The sequence below is a fragment of the Podarcis tiliguerta genome, assembly GCF_965153285.1.
Source record: "Podarcis tiliguerta genome assembly, chromosome: 5".
Taxonomy (NCBI): domain Eukaryota; kingdom Metazoa; phylum Chordata; class Lepidosauria; order Squamata; family Lacertidae; genus Podarcis; species Podarcis tiliguerta.
Window position 1 is genome coordinate 89694681 of NC_139538.1, and position 18275 is coordinate 89712955.

The window sequence follows — 18275 nt, forward strand, 5'->3', positions numbered from 1 at the left end:
TTCCCTCTTTCACAAAAAAAAAGAGAGCATGATCTGCCTTTTGCCCCTGGGCAATTCGGCTCCAGGGACCACACATTTGCTCCATAAGACGCACAGACATTTCCCCTTACTTTTTAGGAAGAAAAAAGTGCATCTTATGGAGCGAAAAATACGGTAATAATTTAAATCAGCTATAACACTCCAGGAGGTGCTCTCAGGGGCTAGTCTCTCATCCTAGGAGGTACTTGCCAACACAGCCAGGGTTGAAGAGGTGGCACAGTCCCAACAAGCCAAGGTCAAGTACAGCGTATCGATCTAGGTCTAAACATAATCCAGAAACAGGATCAGGCAATCGCAAGGTCATTATCACAGGGAACTCGGGCAATATACGTCACAGCAAGGTGCTGAGGACAGGGGGAACTATGAGCTAGAGACCTGGGTTGCTTCTAGCAAGACTCGAGAGGAAGACATTATATACTCCAGAAATTGTGTGAGTTTCTTGTAGAAACAAAAAATAATAATCAATGAACTGGATTTTAAGAAGTATTAGCTCTCCATTTCTGGAGGGCTGATGTTCTTTCATTTTGGAAACTCAAACTGGGAAGTAATGTTTGAAAATAAGCGGTACGCAACTAGTGGTAGAACATCAGGTCAGTCAAACTCTTTAAGTCCATCTGTGTAAATCTGTGAAAGTTAACCAACGAAGTGATTAGGAGACTATACAACATCAGGACAGCAGAGTACACCATATATCCAGGTACACAAATATTAGCAACAACGTGGTTACAAGGGGACTTCCATACATCTGTGATGAGACGGTGGAGATGGTCTTGCAGAGCAAGCTTTCCCAAACTTAGGTCTCCACCTCTTGTTGGACTACAACTCCCATCATCCCTAGCTAGCAGGACCAGTGGTCAGGGATGATGGTAACTGTAGTCCAAAAACAGTTGGAGACCCAAGTTTGGGAAACTGCCTAGAGGACCATCCCCAATAACTTCTGAAAGGCTGTAGGCTGCTCAATGCCTGAAGACCCACCAGTTGTTTTAGCATTCACTTTCTTGTGATTCTGGAGGATTCTCAAAATACCCTCAAGCCAAGAACTACTGTCTTAGGATTCTTAAAATAGTTTCTACAGCTGTTCTTGCTAGCAAGTAGGGCCCTAAAGACTTTCAAGAGAATATCAATGCTTACTGAAGTGGCAAATATTATTATTTTATTGAGAAATCTGACTCATCACTGTTGGGTTACATTTCTTTATATTAGTGTAGTCATTAAGGATCTGGGGTTTGGGGTTTTTTTCTCTCTTCTGCGCCACTATGACAGTAACACCTTCCTTGGGAGGAGCAGATGATGTTTTGTGCAATGTATTGACTAAGAGCATCAATTCCTTATTTTATTATTCTGATTATTATTTATTGAACTAATATACCACCCTATACCCAGAGGTACCAGGGTTGCTCACAGAACAAAAAAGTTCAAACTTATTGCAATCAATTAATCATGTGAGTTTTACTATTTTGATCAATTACCGCATTTTTCGCGCTATAGGAAGCACTTTTTCCCCTTCAAAAATGAAGGGGAAATGTGTGTGCGTCCTATGGAGCGAAGATGCCATAGCCCCGCAACCCTCTCCCGGCTGGAGAGGTGACGCACGGCTATGGCAGGAGCCTCTCCACTGCGCCTTTCCGCTGCTCCCGACCCCTCTCGCTCTCCAGGCTTCCAAGGTAGCCGCCTGAATGCACCTTAAACGGCACCTTGTTTTAGAGCGGGAAAACAAGAGGGGGAAAGTTCTCCCCCTCTCTACGCAGCGCCTCCTGCCGCTTCACTGAAGGGGCGCTGGGCAGAGAGGGGGAGAATTTTTTCTCGTTCTCCCCCCTCTAAAACAAAGTGCATCCTATTGTCCGGTGCGTCCTATGGTGCGAAAAATACGGTAATCTATTTATAATTTGCTCATGGGTATAAACAATATTTTTGAAGCGACCAGCATTTTTGAAGCCACCATGTTAGACGACATAGTCCCCATCTTGCATGTGAGAGGGGGGGAAAGGCTTTTCTAAAATATTAGAGAGAAATGTGTGTTAGGAGAAGAAATCCCAGGAATAATGATGTGCTCTGTGTTTTGCTTTCCGTGTGGGGGAAAATGTAAAGTTAAAAAACCCCAGAGCTTCCCCAAATAAGATTTTAATATTTTTGCAATAAATTAGAACCGCGCCCCTTCCAGCTTTTCCCTTTCTTTGGAAAATATCTTAGAGCTCATGATGACATCAACACAGGTGAAGACAAAGAATTACACAAGCATTCAGACAGGAGAGACACATCAATATCACACCCAAATCCTCCACCTAGTTGCGTAAGTGCCCTGAAGCAGTATTTCATTTCCTAAATCTGTCTGCATTAACAGCAGCATCTTAAAAGCTGTTGACGAACCAGCGGCTGCTAGGTGGGTCTCCAATATTCAGTTCAGTGCATTTGCAGTTAAACAGTCACACAGAGTTCTCTTCTCCACTTTAAAAAGCAAGGTCTCCGTCTGTAGGAATAGAAAGGGGGGGGAAAGAGAGAGGAATAAACGTTGGGGGGCAAACTTAGCATAAACCGATTGCATCACAATCTCCTGCATTTTGTCACAAACAAGGAAGACCCCCTGGCCAGCTGGACATATAAAGGGCCCCGTTACCTTCAGTAGCTTAGGGCCTCATCAAACCTAAATCCAGCCCTGGTGATGTCCCTGTCTGAGAAGACCCCCTGGAAAAGACCCTGATGTTGGGAAGGATGGAGGGCACAAGGAGAAGGGGACGACAGAGGACGAGATGGTGGGACAGTGTTCTCAAAGGTACCAGCATGAGTTTGACCAAACTGCGGGAGGCAGTGGAAGACAGGAGTGCCTGGCGTGCTCTGGTCCAGGGGGTCACGAAGAGTCGGACACGACTAAACAACAACAACAGGGAGTTGCACACTGAATCACCCAATCTAGTCCAGACAGACTCTAACGAGAAGGAATCAGCTAGCAGCAAGTACCGAACCAGACAGTAGGACAGTACTTGTGGATTTAGAGACCAAAATAATTCTGAACAGAATTGTGGCATTTTCCCTGCAGTCCAATCCTTTCGTTTCTGTAAACTCAAAAGATGACATCTTCCTTGAGCTTCCATCTTGGTGTCCTGGCCCTGTTTCAGTTTGCTGAATGAGAGATTTGCCCCTGCCCACAAACCCTGTTCATTTTCAGTTGTGGAGAGGGGTTTATTTCAGGGTTTTGCTACAGGGGTAGAAGATCAAGTTGATGGCTCTCCTGCTGGCTCCAGGTGTGGTTGCAGAGGAGATTTCAGCCCTGAAAGCAACTGCATTGCAGCACAGACCTATTCAAATCTACTCAGAAATAATCCCCAAAATCTGTATAGGAATGCAGCTCTCCTCAAATACGCTGTGATGCGTATGTCTGGTTCTGGGTCTCTCCCTGTCTTCTAAGCACTTGCCCAGTTATTTAATCAAGATGAAGCTGAATTGAAGGGCACAGTAAGGTTACTGCAAGGATGGAGCCTTGGCCTGACCAAGGATAAGGCAGATTTCTCTCTTTCCCACTAAATGTGCTCCTTTGAAATGCAGGCAAGGTGAAGTCCTCAAGTTACCATCTCAGTGGCATAACAGAAGCAGTGAATCTTGACTCAGCATCCCTTTAGCTATCATGTAAATGAGCTCCAAGAATGTGTCAGCAATTTTGTTGCAGTAGTTAAAATTGAGGCAAGCACGCTTGTCTTGTTTGCCCATCTCGCGGGCAGCCAACACAAAGCACATCTAGGGTGGTGTTCAATGAAGTTTCACACAGAGTGGACTGTCTGAAATGAATGGATGTGACTGCTAGGTCCACTAATATCAATCCTCTGAGTAAACCGGATGTCAGGGAACTGCCATCGGAGCCAGAAGAAGAGGGAGGGCTCCAGAGGGATTCCGGAGAGCGTCCCGGGAGGGAGAGAAGCAGCACATCTTCTGGGGAAGGAAATCAGCGTAGCACCAGTGGAGGAGGGGAGCAGATGGGGGAATCGGCGAGGTGGCTCCAAGACTCCTCGCTGGGGACCAGCGGGGAGAGCACGGGTCCTCCGATGCCCACACCCTCCCTGCGCAGAAGGCTTCCTCGCAGGGAGAGTAGGTGGCGACTAGGCGTCAAATAACTTTTATGCTGGAAGAAGTTCAAGAAACGCCCACTGACGGATTCTGCCAGCGATTGAGACAGCCACGGGCGAGTGGCTGTCCAGACAGAAAGGGTTCACTCAGGCAACCCACCCAGATGTGGCGCCGATTTACGCACGAGCAACCCCTAGAACCATTACATGCAACCAATAAAATAAAATGTCACCTTTGCTACCTTAAATAAGGTTCTGCTGTGAACTGAACTGAATTATGACATGGGCACAAAGTTCATCGGATAAGCTGTGTGTATAGTTTCTTTCTTTAAACATTTGTGTAATTTAAGGCCCAGATCTTTATTTTAGATGACTGTACTTTTATCCTCCTAATATTCAACCTATTGATAGAGATGGTGAAAAAGGAACCGTTTAAGAAGGCTCAGGAACATAGGAGCTAATTCCTAGGGGCTGAGATCCCTTTGGCCCCCTTAAATTTTTTTTTGAGAGGGCCAGACCGCTCCCAAAGTTAATGAGCATTGCCATTCAAATTGTGATCAGTTATGTGGGGTCAGGGCTTACGCGACACTTTCCCAATATTTTATTAAAGTTGGCACCCTTGACCAGGAAACAATGTCCATTTCCTTCATCTTTCCGGTAACCTGTGGTTATTTTCCAGGGAGAGCCACAACTCTGGTTAAAATTCAAATTCCACAAAATACCGCATATGCAAATGCTAGGCGATTTTATGTCCCTGGGCCCAGAACCTTGTAGTGTCCCTGCAAGGAACAGCATTTACAGAGAGAGATCACTAGATTTAAGTGAAAGGAGAGGCCACGAAAGGCGTTTGTTTTGAACTCTCGATAGCATCCTATGTTGCAGATGGGAACCTTCTCGGTTAGTGTGCAAAGGAAGTGGGAATAGATCAAGATGGTTCTCTAGGAGAGAAAAAGGGAGATGGTGCGTTGACTGAAGCGTCTTTCACTTACTGCAGGCATAGCCAAACTTGGCCCTCCAGATGTTTTGGGACTACAACTCCCATCATCCCTAGCTACCAGGACCAGTGGTCAGGGATGATGGGAGTTGTAGTCCCAAAACATCTGGAGGGCCGAGTTTGCCTATGCCTGATTTCCTGGCTCTACACTAATGGCCAGGTTTTTCATGGCTAATTTTTTTTAAAAAAGAAAATCCTCTCTTAGGACACTTTAGTCGGGACCAGAAAAAAGGACCAAAGTGGCTTGGAGCAGTGGTTGAAATGAGGAGCTGATTTCCTCTTCCCTCACAAAATAAAGTTGCTATCTGCCCTGGAATTCCTGTTCTTTAACTCTGGTGACCAAAAAGGTACTTTGCACATGTGTTGGCAACATTCTAAATTGTTAGTGCACGTATTCCAGATCTCAGCTTAGCAGCACATTCTGGGTCTCATCCAGTCAACAAATTAAATTCCCAGGGCCCTGATCTTAGGGAGGGAAAAGAGTGAAAATCCAGCTGATAAGCTCTAACCAGCAGCATTTGTGGGAGCTGAAATGTGGGATCTGTGATAATCCACTCAGCCAATGGAAGGTGTGTTTGCAGCCTCTGCTGTTTCCAGGCAAACTTTGAATCCAGTTAACAACTATAGTAACCATTGCTGTTCTGCTTAATTGAGTATGTACTTGAAAGCAGCTTGGGAACCAACACTGAAATCAGAGAGTTAGGCGAAACCCCATTCTGTGAGAACTACTGTACTTACTGTTTTCAGAGCAATGTGTTGGTGCTATATGGACATTTTATACCCCAATTTTATATCTGTTTAATTCTTACGGCGTCTGGTTGTAGAACGTTTGGGATTCTATTTTTGTTCAGCAGCCAAAGCTATCAAATAATAATTCTCAGCATCCTCAGCAAGCCATGCCCCCTACGTTCTTTCAGGAAAGTCACGTCAGGTTAAATTATTTGGAAACTGGCTTTGAAACAGTCTGCATACAGATTGTCGATGGGTTCATACTTTCTCCCTGCTCAGGTTTCACAAAGGGCTTCCTCGGCTTCTGCCTTCTCTGAATATTAAACAGTTGAACCGAAGCACATAGTTTAAGAAAAAGTCATGCTTGCCTGAAGGTGCAGAACATGAACACGCATAATAAATAAATAAGCCAATAATCACTCCCAACGCAGGTTCTCTTTTTGGCTGGGTAAGTAAGTGGGTCTTGAGGAACACACTGGAAGTCACTAAGAATTTTTGCTTTTCTGATATTGCGAGCCTCTGCACTTCCACGTTAGATGACCCAATCTTTGGTCCACATTCAATTCCAAACACTTGAAATTCCAAACCAGTCTTTAAAACATTTTGCTTTTTCGGGAGCTGGTGTTGTGTGCCGGTTTGCAAACTATTAAAACCTTTTGGATGGTTCACTGATTTCTGGGCATGGGCAAGAGTTCACACACAATGGGGCCAGAGAACCTAAAGAGAGCAAGAAATGGGCACCAACAAGGGTAGAGACAAACGATTACCGTGGGAACAGAGAGAGAGAGAGAGATAAAGAGGACAGGGGGAAAGATCACAGCCCCTACAATTGCTCTCTTTTGGAAGAGCGTTAAAAGAAACAAAAATACGTTGTGCCCATATTAAGAAACAAGCCTTACCCGTGAGTCTAAGTTGTATGCCGTTTTCTTTAAATCTTGCAAAGCCCTCTGCATGAACTCAAACGCATGGCAGTCAACACATGGGCGACCTAAGGGTGGAAAAATGTTGGCAGACAAACACAAAATATTAATGGAAACAACGGGAGAAAAGCCTACTGGGCCAAACCAAAGCTCAAGCATAATCTATCCTGTTCTTCTCACAGGGAGCAACCAGATGCCTATGAAAAGTGCACATGCAGAACCACAGCACAACATCACTCACCCTACTTGTGTTGCCTGGCAAATGGCTCTCTGAGACGCATCACTTCTGATAGTGCAGGTAAAGGCAAAGGGACCCCTGACCATTAGGTCCAGTCGTGACCGACTCTGGGGTTGCGGCGCTCATCTCGCTTTATTGGCCGAGGGAGCCGGCGTACCGCTTCCAGGTCATGTGGCCAGCATGACTAAGCCGCTTCTGGCGAACCAGAGCAGTGCACGGAAACGCCGTTTACCTTCCTGCCGGAGCGGTACCTATTTATCTGCTTGCACTTTGACGTGCTTTCAAACTGCTAGGTGGGCAGGAGCAGGGACCGAGCAACGGGAGCTCACCCCGTCGCGGGGATTCAAACCACCAACCTTCCGATTGGCAAGCCCTAGGCTCTGTGGTTTAACCCACAGCACCACCCACGTCCCAAGACAGTGCAGGTAGAATATAGCAATTCTGGCTACTATACCTCCAACATTTTTCTGATAAAAATAGGGATGTCCTAGTCAACAACAACAATAATAATACCCCTCATCTGATTGGGTTGTCCCAGCCGCTCTGGGTAGCTTCCAACATATATAAAAACATAATAAAACATTAAACATTAAAAAAACTCCCCCATACAGGGCTGTCTTCAGATGTCTGGGGGGTCGGGTAACTCCAAACCTTCCAACAAAAATAGGGACGTACTAAGGAAAAGCGGAGGACGCGGGTGGCACTGTGGTCTAAACCACTGGAATCCCTGTGATGGGGTGAGCTCCCGTTGCTCGGTCCCAGCTCCTGCCAACCTAGCAGTTCGAAAGCATGTCAAAGTGCAAGTAGATAAATAGGTACCACTCCAGCGGGAAGGTAAACGGTGTTTCTGTGCACTGCTCTGGTTTTGCCAGAAGCGGCTTAGTCACGCTGGCCACATGACATGGAAAAACAGTCTGCAGACAAATGGCGGCTCCCTTGGCCAGTAAAGCGAGATGAGCGCCGCAACCCCAGAGTCGTCTGCGACTGGACTTAACGTTCAGGGCTCCTTTACCTTTACCTTTTTAAGGAAAAGCGGGGCATTATGGGATCAGATCAGAAACTGGGACGGCTTCTGTAAAACCAGAGCTGTCCCTGTAAAATAGGGTCTGGGCTAGTAGGCTTGGTAGCGTTATTCTCAGCGAATCTGTCTAAAAATCCTTTTAAGCCATCCAAGTTTGTGTCTAATTTAAAGCCATCTAAAATTGGCAGCAGATTCCGTTGTTTTAATTATGCACTGAAGAAGTACCTCCTGAGTCTTCCAACATTCGCAGGATGACTTCACAGAATGACTTCCTAGTATTTGGACAGATGGAGAAAAGCACTCTATATACCCAGTTTCTCTCTATTCATGACTTCACTGGTTTGACAAAAACAGCTTCCCCTAACTTGCTGCCTTACAGATATTCTGAACTACCGCTCCCATTCGCCCCAATCAGGAGAGCTGGCAGAGGTCCAGGCTGGGGAACAACTGTGTTAGTCAAATAATCAAAGCACACACAGAAATATGTAGTGTATCAATACAGGGCAATCTGCCTAAGACAGCATGAGTCTGATAGCTTTTCCATACGCATTACAATTTCAGCTTTTGTTTTTGAGTCCCTGTGACTCAGCAGAAAATTGCACAATGCCCAAGAATGCCTGCAAAGGGCTCAGCAAGAACTATCCTGACATAGCAATTTTGCCACTGGGTCATGACTTCGCACAAAAGAACATCCAGGTTCCGCTCAGATTTGGGAAGGAGTCCCTGGCTCACAACCCGAGAAACAGCACGTGCCTCAAATGCCCGATTAAATTGCTACCTCTAGCTGAATTGCAAAATATAAACAGTCTACCCAAATATGAAAACCAAAATTGAGCATGCAAACTAAATGAGTACAGTGGTACCTCAGGTTAAGTACTTAATTCGTTCCGGAGGTCCATTCTTACCCGGAAACTGTTCTTAACCTGAAGCACCACTTTAGCTATTGGGGCTTCCTGCTGCCGCCGCGATGCCAAAGCACGATTTCTTTTCTCATCCTGAAGCAAAGTTCTTAACCTGAAGCATTATTTCTGGGTTAGCGAAATCTGTAACCTGAAGCGTATGTAACCCGAGGTACCACTGTACCAGCAAAAGTTAGATAATTGGGAGTTTTTAGCAACTGAATTTGAGCGCTGCGGTCTGTAGAACGGCACCAGCACAGAGATGGAAAGCGAGAAAGATGATCAAAGCCGAAAGCTGCAAAATTCTTATGTGCAGAGCAACAGGGCAAGTTTATACCTCTTTGCAAAAAATCCATTAATATTTAAGGCAAATATTAACCGTAAAATATATTCAGAGCTATGCTTCATGGTTTTAGGATAAACTTCCAATAACAGTGCGAATGAAGAGTTTTGGGCAGTACTCTCACTCAATTTCCTTCCACGGTGATGATTTCCAACACCTCCCACACAGACTCTCCTCTCCACCCTCATTTTTGCTACCACAGTGGTGCCTAGCAAGACGAAAAGAATCCGTTCCACGAGTCTCTTCGTCTAGCGGTTTTTTCGTCTTGCGAAGCAACCCCATTAGCGGATTAGCGCTATTAGCGGTTTAGCGGCTATTAAAGGCTTAAGGGATTAGCGGATTAGCTGCTAAAAGGCTATTAGCAGCTTAGTGCCTTAGAAAAAGGGGGTGGGGAGCGAAAAAAAATTGCAGGAACTCACAAGACATTTTCGTCTTGCGAAGCAAGCCCATAGCAAATTCGTTTTGCGAAGCGCATCGAAAAATGGAAAACCCTTTCGTCTAGCGGGTTTTCCGTCTTGCGAGGCATTCGTCTTGCGGGGCACCACTGCACTAGGAATTTCCTTGTGATTTGCCGATGGGATACATGCACATACAAAGGATGTTCTTGGGAAGCTGCCCTGTGCCTGGGAATTAAGTGTGCATACATACAAAAATCTTGCCTCAAAACAAAAATTAGCTATGTAAAAGTCATCGGGAAATACAAAAGCTGGTCAAACAGGCAGACATACCCAGTGCCCCATTCCTCTTCGCCACCATGAGTTCAGATAAGCTCCCCAAAGTAGTGCATGCAAGTTTCTGCCTTTGGGCAACCCACGTGCAGGATTCAAGCGCAGCAGTATTATTCCCTCCTCTGGTCTCCAGCAACTCGTATTCTCCAGCTACGGAGGCAGAGCTTAGCCATCATGGCGAAGTAGCCTTCAATAGCCCTCTCCTCCATGTGAATTTGTCTAATCCTTTTTAAAAGACATCTAGATTAGTGGTCATTAGTACCTTCTGTGGGAGCAAGTTCCATCATTTAACTGCACTCTGCATGAAAAGAAACTTTGTTTTATCTGCCCTGAACCTTTCAACGTGAAGCTTCGTTTGATTTGATATCCCACTTTATCACTACAGTGGTGCCTCGCAAGACGAAATTAATTCGTTCTGCGAGTTTTTTCGTTCTACGAGTTTTTTTGTCTTGCGAAGCACCACTGCATATTGACGGTTTCCTGTAGGAATGCATTGGCGGTTTTAAAAAAAAAGGCGCAAGACGTTTCGTCTTGCGAAGCAAGCCCATAGGGAAATCCGTCTTGCGAAGCAACTCAGAAAACGAAAAACTCTTTCGTCTTGCGAGTTTTTCGTCTTCCGAGGCATTCGTCTTGCGAGGTACCACTGTACTTAAAGGAGTCTCAAAGCGGCTAACATTCTCCTTTCCCTTCCTCCCCCACAACAAACACTCTGTGAGGTGAGTGGGACTGAGAGACTTCAGAGAAGTGTGACTAGCCCAAGGTCACCCAGCAGCTGCATGTGGAGGAGCGGAGACGCGAACCCGGTTCCCCAGATTACGAGACTACCACTCTTATCCACTACACCATGCAGGCTCGTTGGATGTCTAAGAGTTCTAGCGTTATGAGAGAGGAGGTGGGGGGGGACCCTTCTCTCTCTCTCCACTTTCTCCATGCCTTATGTGGAGAACTCATAAACTTCTATCGTGTTTCTGACTTGCCTTTTCTCTAAACTAAAAAGTCCCAAATGCTGTAACCTTTCCCTGTAGCGAAGTCGCACTACCTCCCTAGATCTATGCTGTAAGCCAGTGTTCCCCAACCTTGGGCCTCCAGCTGTTTTTGGACTACAACTCCCATCATCCCTCGCTAGCAAGACCAGTGGTCAAGGATGATGGGAATTGTAGTCCAAAAACAGCTGGAGGCCCAAGGTTGGGGAACACTGCTGTAAGCCACCCAGAGTGGCTGGGGAAACCCAGCCAAATGGGCAGTGTGTACCGTATTTTTCGCTCTATAAGATGCACCAGACCACAAAGCGCACCTAGTTTTTGGAGGAGGAAAGCAAGAAAAAAAAATATTCCGAACCCCAGAAGCCAGAACAGCAAGAGGGATCGCTGCGCAGTGAAAGCAGCAATCCCTCTTGCTGTTCTGGCTTCTGGGATAGCTGCGCAGCCTGCATTCACTCCATAAGACGCACACACATTTCCCCTTACTTTTTAGGAGGGAAAAAGTGAGTCTTATAGAGCAAAAAATACAGTAAATAATAAAATTATTATTGTTGTTGTTATCTTGTTGGTTGCATTTGCCATTTTATTGCCCATTCACTCAGACTGGAGAGGTCCTTTCAGAGCTCTTTACAAATCTCATTTTTGTTTCAATAACTCTGAACACATCTGCAAACTTGGTCATCTCACTGCTGGGTCCTAACTCCAGATCACTTATGAACAAGTTTAAAAGCAGAGGTCCAAACACCAATCCTTGTGAGGGACTCCACTTTATTCTATTTGGATAACTGTCCCTTTATTGCTACCCTTTGCTTCTTGCAACTTAGCCAGTTCCTGATCCACTGGAGGACCGGACTTCTCCTCTTATTAGCTGGAACCAGGGGTCTGCCTATCTGAAATTCAGCAGTTTGCTTGGTATCAGTCCTTCCCTCCCTGTAGTAACTGCACAGATAAGAATTAACGAGCAGTTGGTAGATTTATAGTCCTTTTATTACAGCATCATGTTGCAAGCACAAGCACACAGCTCTCCGCAAGGAAAGGAGGGCAGTTGGCTAGTCTAATCCTCCTTACGGCTTCCGCCAAATGGAAGTTCCTCGCTCCCTCTGCCCCCTTTGCCCTTTGATACGTTCAGACTTCCGAGTCCGTGGTGAGGGGGGGGTCCCCCACACTCTCAAGTGACGTCTCAACTAGCTGCCCCCTCCCTCCTGGTTCTGTTGTCATTATCTCATAACTAGATAACTCCCTCCTAAGCTGTTCATCTCCTCTCTCTCTCTCTCTCTCTCTCTCTCTCTCTCTCTCTCTGCTTCTGAACATGCTGTGGACAAGGGGGACAACTCTTCCTCCTCCAGCTCTCCACCAGAGAGAAGCTGGTCTGCCATAGAATGCATTCCCCAGTCCTCATCTTCAGACCATTCCGACACTTGGGAAGGATAGCAGAAGGCCTCAACATTTCATGCCAATAGATGGGAAACAAAGACAAGCAGGAGAACAGTGGAGTCTTGCACTGAAACACATGGAAAGCCTATAAGGATGTGTGGTGGGTTCGATCACGATATGTACCTTATGCAAATCACTTTTCTGACAACACTCGGACTATGGATGATGTTATCACATCACATGGGAGTGTGGCACCATAGATATTCTTCTACTACAGAAGAATATGAATCAATTGAAAAAGTTCGTATATAACTTGAAACATATATGCATGTCTGCAGTGCTTTTTTTTCTAAAAAATGTTTAAGGGGTACTCTAATTTTCTTACTCATATGGAAATACTGCCCCTCAATGAGGCCAAACTTAGATTCACAAAATGTTTAGGGGTACGCGTACCCCTGCGTTCCCCCCCAGAAAAAAAGCACTGCATGTGTGTGTCTGTGTAATATAATTTGCACCGACAGAAACAACCTCCAGGTCTGAGGGCCTTCTGGCGGTTCCCTCCCTGTGAGAAGTGAGGTTACAGGGAACCAGGCAGAGGGTCTTCTCGGTGGTGGCGCCCACCCTGTGGAACGCCCTCCCATCAGATGTCAAGGAAATAAACAACTATCTGACTTTTAGAAGACATCGGAAGGCAGCCCTGTTCAGGGAAGCTTTTTAATGTGTAATGTTTTATTATGTTTTTATATATGTTGGAAGCTGCCCAGAGTGGCTGGGGCAATCCAGTCAGATGGGCAGGGTAGAAACAAACAAACAAACAATTATTATTGCTATTATTATGGCTTATTGGCTTATCCAGAGTTCACAAATTTGTTTGCGTACTGATTCTTCTTCTGAAGGATTTGGACAGTGTTGTATTGAGAAGCGGACACGGAGCAATGGATCCAAACTACAAGAAAGAAGATTCCACCTAAACATTAGGAAGAACTTCCTGACGGTAAGAGCTGTTCGACAGTGGAATTTGCTGCCAAGGAGTGCGGTGGAGTCTCCTTCTTTGGAGGTCTTTAAGCAGAGGCTTGACAACCATATGTCAGGAGTGCTCTGATGGTGTTTCCTGCTTGGCAGGGGGTTGGACTCGATGGCCCTTGTGGTCTCTTCCAACTCTATGATTCTATGATTCTATTGGCAGCAACAGAATAAATTAGGAGCTGCATGCAAACATGTGTACTATAGACACACACATAAGGAACATACATATAGGAATCATAATTGAGTGGATATTCAAGCAAGGAACTGCAGCCAGTGGGGTATACCCTTGGGGTACTGGCATGAGAGACTAGGTAGAACGCAGTACTTACTTTCAGCAGGGATTGTTGTTCCTGATTCTTCTTCGGCTGTAGCTGGCTTGGTAGAAAAAAGCCCAACCAGAAGCATTAAAGGCACTAAAACGATCACTTTGCTTTTGCAGGGCTTCACCATTTCGCTAGTGGCGTCTTCCTCCTTCACTAGGGAAAACAGGAATTCAGAGACAAAGCAGCATTTTGAAGTACTACATTATTTGGATGGCCATCCTGGTAAGCAAACCTAAGTTTTTATCTACCGAATATCCAGAGCAGCATCAGGAACACATCAAAACACCCAGGTGATTCCAAACATCTTAATTAGCCCCCTCTCTAGTCACATCCATGAAACTGCAAACAAATTAATAACTGACACAGGGCCAAGCAAATATTGTTGGGTTGAAATAAACGACAGACGAGTGACAAGTGTCATACGGGAGGCATTTCTCGAGCATGTCTCAGAGAGTCCCTTTTATTGAATATTACAGCATTGCCATGTATGTGCTTGTTGCTGATTGGTTAACACAAAGACAATGCAAGGGTTGCATATAGGCATTAATCATCAATAGATTAAAGGTTGGGAAAGGAACACAGAGTTAGACAGGTATGAAAACTAGTGATTGATATACTCCTTATTAAACTAATGATTAATATAGGAAACTTAAAAGGGCATAACCATCGCATTCATAGATGTGGCCAACCATGCATTAAGAACAGGTCAGGGTACGATATTTCATGAACTCAATATGAACTGAACATTCTAGGCAGAAGCAAAACTTCCCATCAAAATACCATATGGTTTCTTAGCCAAAATACAATACTACAATTATGTCTAGCCCTATACTATTTGCTACTTTGTCTACAGTTGCATGGATGTGCCTGAAGATGTAAATCTCTTAAGGGTTTGTTAGTAAAGGTAAAGGAACCCCTGACCATTAGGCCTGAAGATATAAATCTCTTAAGGGTTTGTTAGTAAAGGTAAAGGGACCCCTGACCATTAGGTCCAGTCGTGACCAACTCTGGGGTTGCAGCGCTCATCTTGCTCTATAGGCCGGGGGAGCCGGCGTACAGCTTCCGGGTCATGTGGCCAGCATGACTAAGCCGCTTCTGGCGAACCAGAGCAGCGCACGGAAACGCCGTTTACCTTCCCACCAGAGCGGTACCTATTTATCTACTTGCACTTTGACGTGCTTTCGAACTGCTAGGTTGGCAGGAGCAGGGACTGAGCAACGGGAGCTCACCCCATCGCGGGTTTCGAACCCCCGACCTTCTGCTCAACAAGTCCTAGGCTCTGTGGTTTAACCCACAGCGCCACCCGCGTCCCATAAGGGTTTGTTACAGGTGTCCAAATTATTACCTGAGAAGCTGTGAAACTTCAAGTCTTACAAACTTTACTGTGCAATTTTATTTATTTTTAATTGAACTGTTACATTTCACAGGTACAAGTATCACACAGCTGAAAATGTGTTTCAGCATTGCACAATTGTTTCATGACACCCAAAATCAGGTGGGCTTGAGGATAATAATCTCTGCTGCAAACTATCCTAACTTTTTTTTAGCCAGCAGAGTGCCACCTACATCCATGGAAATCTGCATGTTCAGTATTTGCTTTCAACATTTTAGGCAGGAATTGTGACAGACACAAGATGTAGCAAAATACCACTGTGGCAACTCACACAAACTCTAAACGTCTTGACACCTGAGATACTTGAGCAATTATTCATTTACAAACCCAGAATATCAACAGTGTGCTACTATTTAGTTATTTCTTAACACCCTATTAACCCCCCCCCCGTTTCCTCATAAAAAATTCAAGGTGACAAATGACAAAATCAAACCACAGTTTTAAAGTTACCAAAACATTATACATGAAGTTCTTGCGGTATGTGAAGTGACATTGTTTACTACAACAGCTAGTCATTTTAAAATCTCACAAACTTTCAAAGGTTGTTAGAATGTTCTTCAGGCACAAATGTTCAAAGCAAAACGATGGGACGTGTTGCCATGGGGGGTGGGGGTGTCTCACAGTCAAAAGCCATGAAGAAGTACTGTGAGGGAAGGCAGCATCTATACATGATGATGTTATATAAGAATGCTCATTTGACATGCACAGAGGACAATGCTGGAATTTCCCCCATTTTATATTGAGAGCAAAGATGCCGTTAAACAACTGCAAAGGCAGTTCTTCCAGTATGTGGCTTCTGAACCACAGCTGCTGCATGAAAACACACGACCGTCAGGGGTACGGCTACCTGCAAAAGCCCTAAGTAAAGAATACCCATTTTGCAATTCCGAATAAAATTGCTTAACACAAACATATTACTCCGCATAGTTTTCATTCTTTAAATAATATTGGCTGAAAACCCGAGGGCATTTTAAAACCAGCCGTTTGCCAATATATTACATTTTAATCCTCGCTATAATTCTCTGCAAAGGCAGGGATCTCTCCTACCCGTATATATTAGGAATGACGATCACTGCCTAGAAGTGACTTGAGCTTCATGGAAGTCTTTGTTGACTGGAATGATGAAAAAGCCTTCTCATTGCACCCATAAAACAAACATTGTCTCTGTTTTCCCAAAGAAGCTCTTGCTTGTTTGGTCTCAGCCCCAGCAGGCCGGCTTATCGCAAGGAAATATGGCAAGAAGAAATCACCTGTTTCCTGCCAGTTACCTTGCCGTTTATTTTTTGCACAGCGAGCGATAGCTATTCAGGGACAAATTATGGCACACGATGAGCCAGTGCACGACATCTTTTCAGTTTTTATAAAACAGGGGGGGAGACCCCTTTGCAGCAAATCATAAAATAGAAGTACCTGGTGTCTCACTTGCCTTTGTGATGGTCTCTTTGAATGGCTGCAGCAAACTGCTAGTGAGCATCTCTGAGCATGTGCACTGGCTCCCTTTATCCTTCCCGGAAAGGGGAGAGAATCTACCATGGCAACGCCGCTGCAAAGCGCTCTGCTCAAGGAGAGGCTTCAAGAACAATGGGCTTGGCATTGCTGCTTTATTATGAATGGTATCACTTTAAAGAGGGAATCAACACCCCAGTGAAAAAGTCAACCAAGACTTGCCTTCGTTTTAACCCCAAAGCCGCAGTACTGTAATATCTCTACCAGGACTATCTAAAATATGGCAGAATCATGAACATTGATTTTTTCCCAAGTTCTCCAGAACTCTTTATCAGGCAAGATGCTGAACCTCCTCACCCGCACCCAAGGATGGGAGAGAAAATAGGGGGAGGGATTTTAACCCTAAATTTGCGGCTTTTGAGATGGAGCGTCCAAGAGGTAGAGTCACAGCTGGAACGGAGGAATAAATTCAGATTAGCGATCTTTTCTTGCCACCAGTCTCTTAACCAATCAAATCCAATATTCAGAATGCTTTTTTTTTTTTACACAATTACACCCCCAACCTCTGGATGTGATTGATGAAAGAGTCAGCAATTGCAAAAATAAAATAAAATAAAGCATTACAAATTGTAAGAGAACCCTCTGGATTTCATGAAGTCTCCACATTGGCCATCTGATCCTGGCCCCAAAGCATATATGTTGCTTCCCATACAAAGGCAGAAATATACCGTATTTTTCCATCTATAAGACGCACCCATGTATAAGACGCCCCCTATTATTGGGAACTCAGATTTAAGAAAACAGGGGGAGTTACAAGGGTAGAAAGTTTATGCTAATAAAGGTAAAGGTAAAGGGACCCCTGACCATTAGGTCCAGTCGTGACCGACTCTGGGGTTGCGGCGCTCATCTCGCTTTATTGGCCGAGGGAGCTGGCATACAGATTCCGGGTCATGTGGCCAGCATGACTAAGCCGCTTCAGGCGAACCAGAGCAGCGCAAGGAAATGCCATTTACCTTCCCGCCGGAGCGGTACCTATTTATCTACTTGCACTTGTGCTTTGGAACTGCTAGGTTGGCAGGAGCCGGGACCGAACAATGGGAGCTCACCCCATCGCGGGGATTCGAACCGCCAACCTTCTGATCGGCAAGTCCTAGGCTCTGTGGTTTAACCCACAGCACCGGTCAAATAATGGATCAAGTTGTCTGTGTGGTGGTGTTTTTTTTAAAAAAACTTTTATTTTATTTACTTGCCTTTTACCATAATGAATCAATGCAGGTTACAGTACAATCTTTCCCTCACTTACGTGAACATTAAGTGAAAATCACGTAAATAGGGAGCACCCTCAAAACACCCTCTCTGCCGTTCTTTCTCCAATCCAGACAAAAAATACTGTATCCAAAAATATCCACAACTAGAATTGAAGCTCTGGGACCAGCTGCCACCCTACACATTAGCGGCTAGGCAGGGAGGCTGAGCAGCCTAAACAAAGCCCTAGGGCTCCTCCAGTATCTTTGGGGCTTCCTCTGCCCTCACTGACGTCCTCTTTGGGTTTTCGGGAGGGCCTCCTCGTGAGCTACCAGGACTTTCCAGTTCTCTCCTGCCATTTCCAGGTTTGAATTGAATTTTTAATTTGTTTCCCAGTCGCACGAAAGTCTGTCGCATATAAGTTGGGGGGGCATAGTGTAATGTACAGTTGCAGAAACAAGTGACACTGTTCCAAATGTAGAATTCCCTCAGGACATGAAGAAGAAGAAGAAGAAGAAGAAG

General features: G+C 45.1%; 1 protein-coding gene across 2 annotated transcripts; it reads right to left on the bottom strand.

The window, feature by feature from the left end:
* Positions 1-2355: 2355 nt before the first annotated feature.
* Positions 2356-16579, bottom strand: NICOL1 (NELL2 interacting cell ontogeny regulator 1). Of its 2 annotated transcripts, none has more exons than XM_083440991.1 (4): positions 16473-16579; positions 13676-13822; positions 6717-6805; positions 2356-2506 (listed from the first exon to the last, which is right to left on the bottom strand). In XM_083440991.1, the coding sequence occupies exons 1-4, from the start codon at positions 16534-16536 to the stop codon at positions 2435-2437; spliced, it is 372 nt and encodes a 123-aa protein (XP_083297117.1). In that variant the 5' UTR covers positions 16537-16579; the 3' UTR covers positions 2356-2434. The 2 variants fall into 2 exon arrangements, with proteins under 2 accessions (XP_083297117.1, XP_083297118.1); XM_083440992.1 differs by having other exon boundaries at positions 13676-13817; positions 16489-16538.
* Positions 16580-18275: the final 1696 nt, after the last annotated feature.

Bases quoted from the DNA above. Each gene is read 5' to 3' on its own strand.
- NICOL1 (XM_083440991.1), bottom strand. From the start codon at position 16,536: ATGCTCACTAGCAGTTTGCTGCAGCCATTCAAAGAGACCATCACAAAG. The intron at 13,823-16,472 runs GTACTTCTATTT...TGTTTTCCCTAG, and splicing joins AAAGGCAAGTGAGACACCAG to TGAAGGAGGAAGACGCCACT. The intron at 6,806-13,675 runs GTAAGTACTGCG...TTCCACCCTTAG, and splicing joins AACAACAATCCCTGCTGAAA to GTCGCCCATGTGTTGACTGC.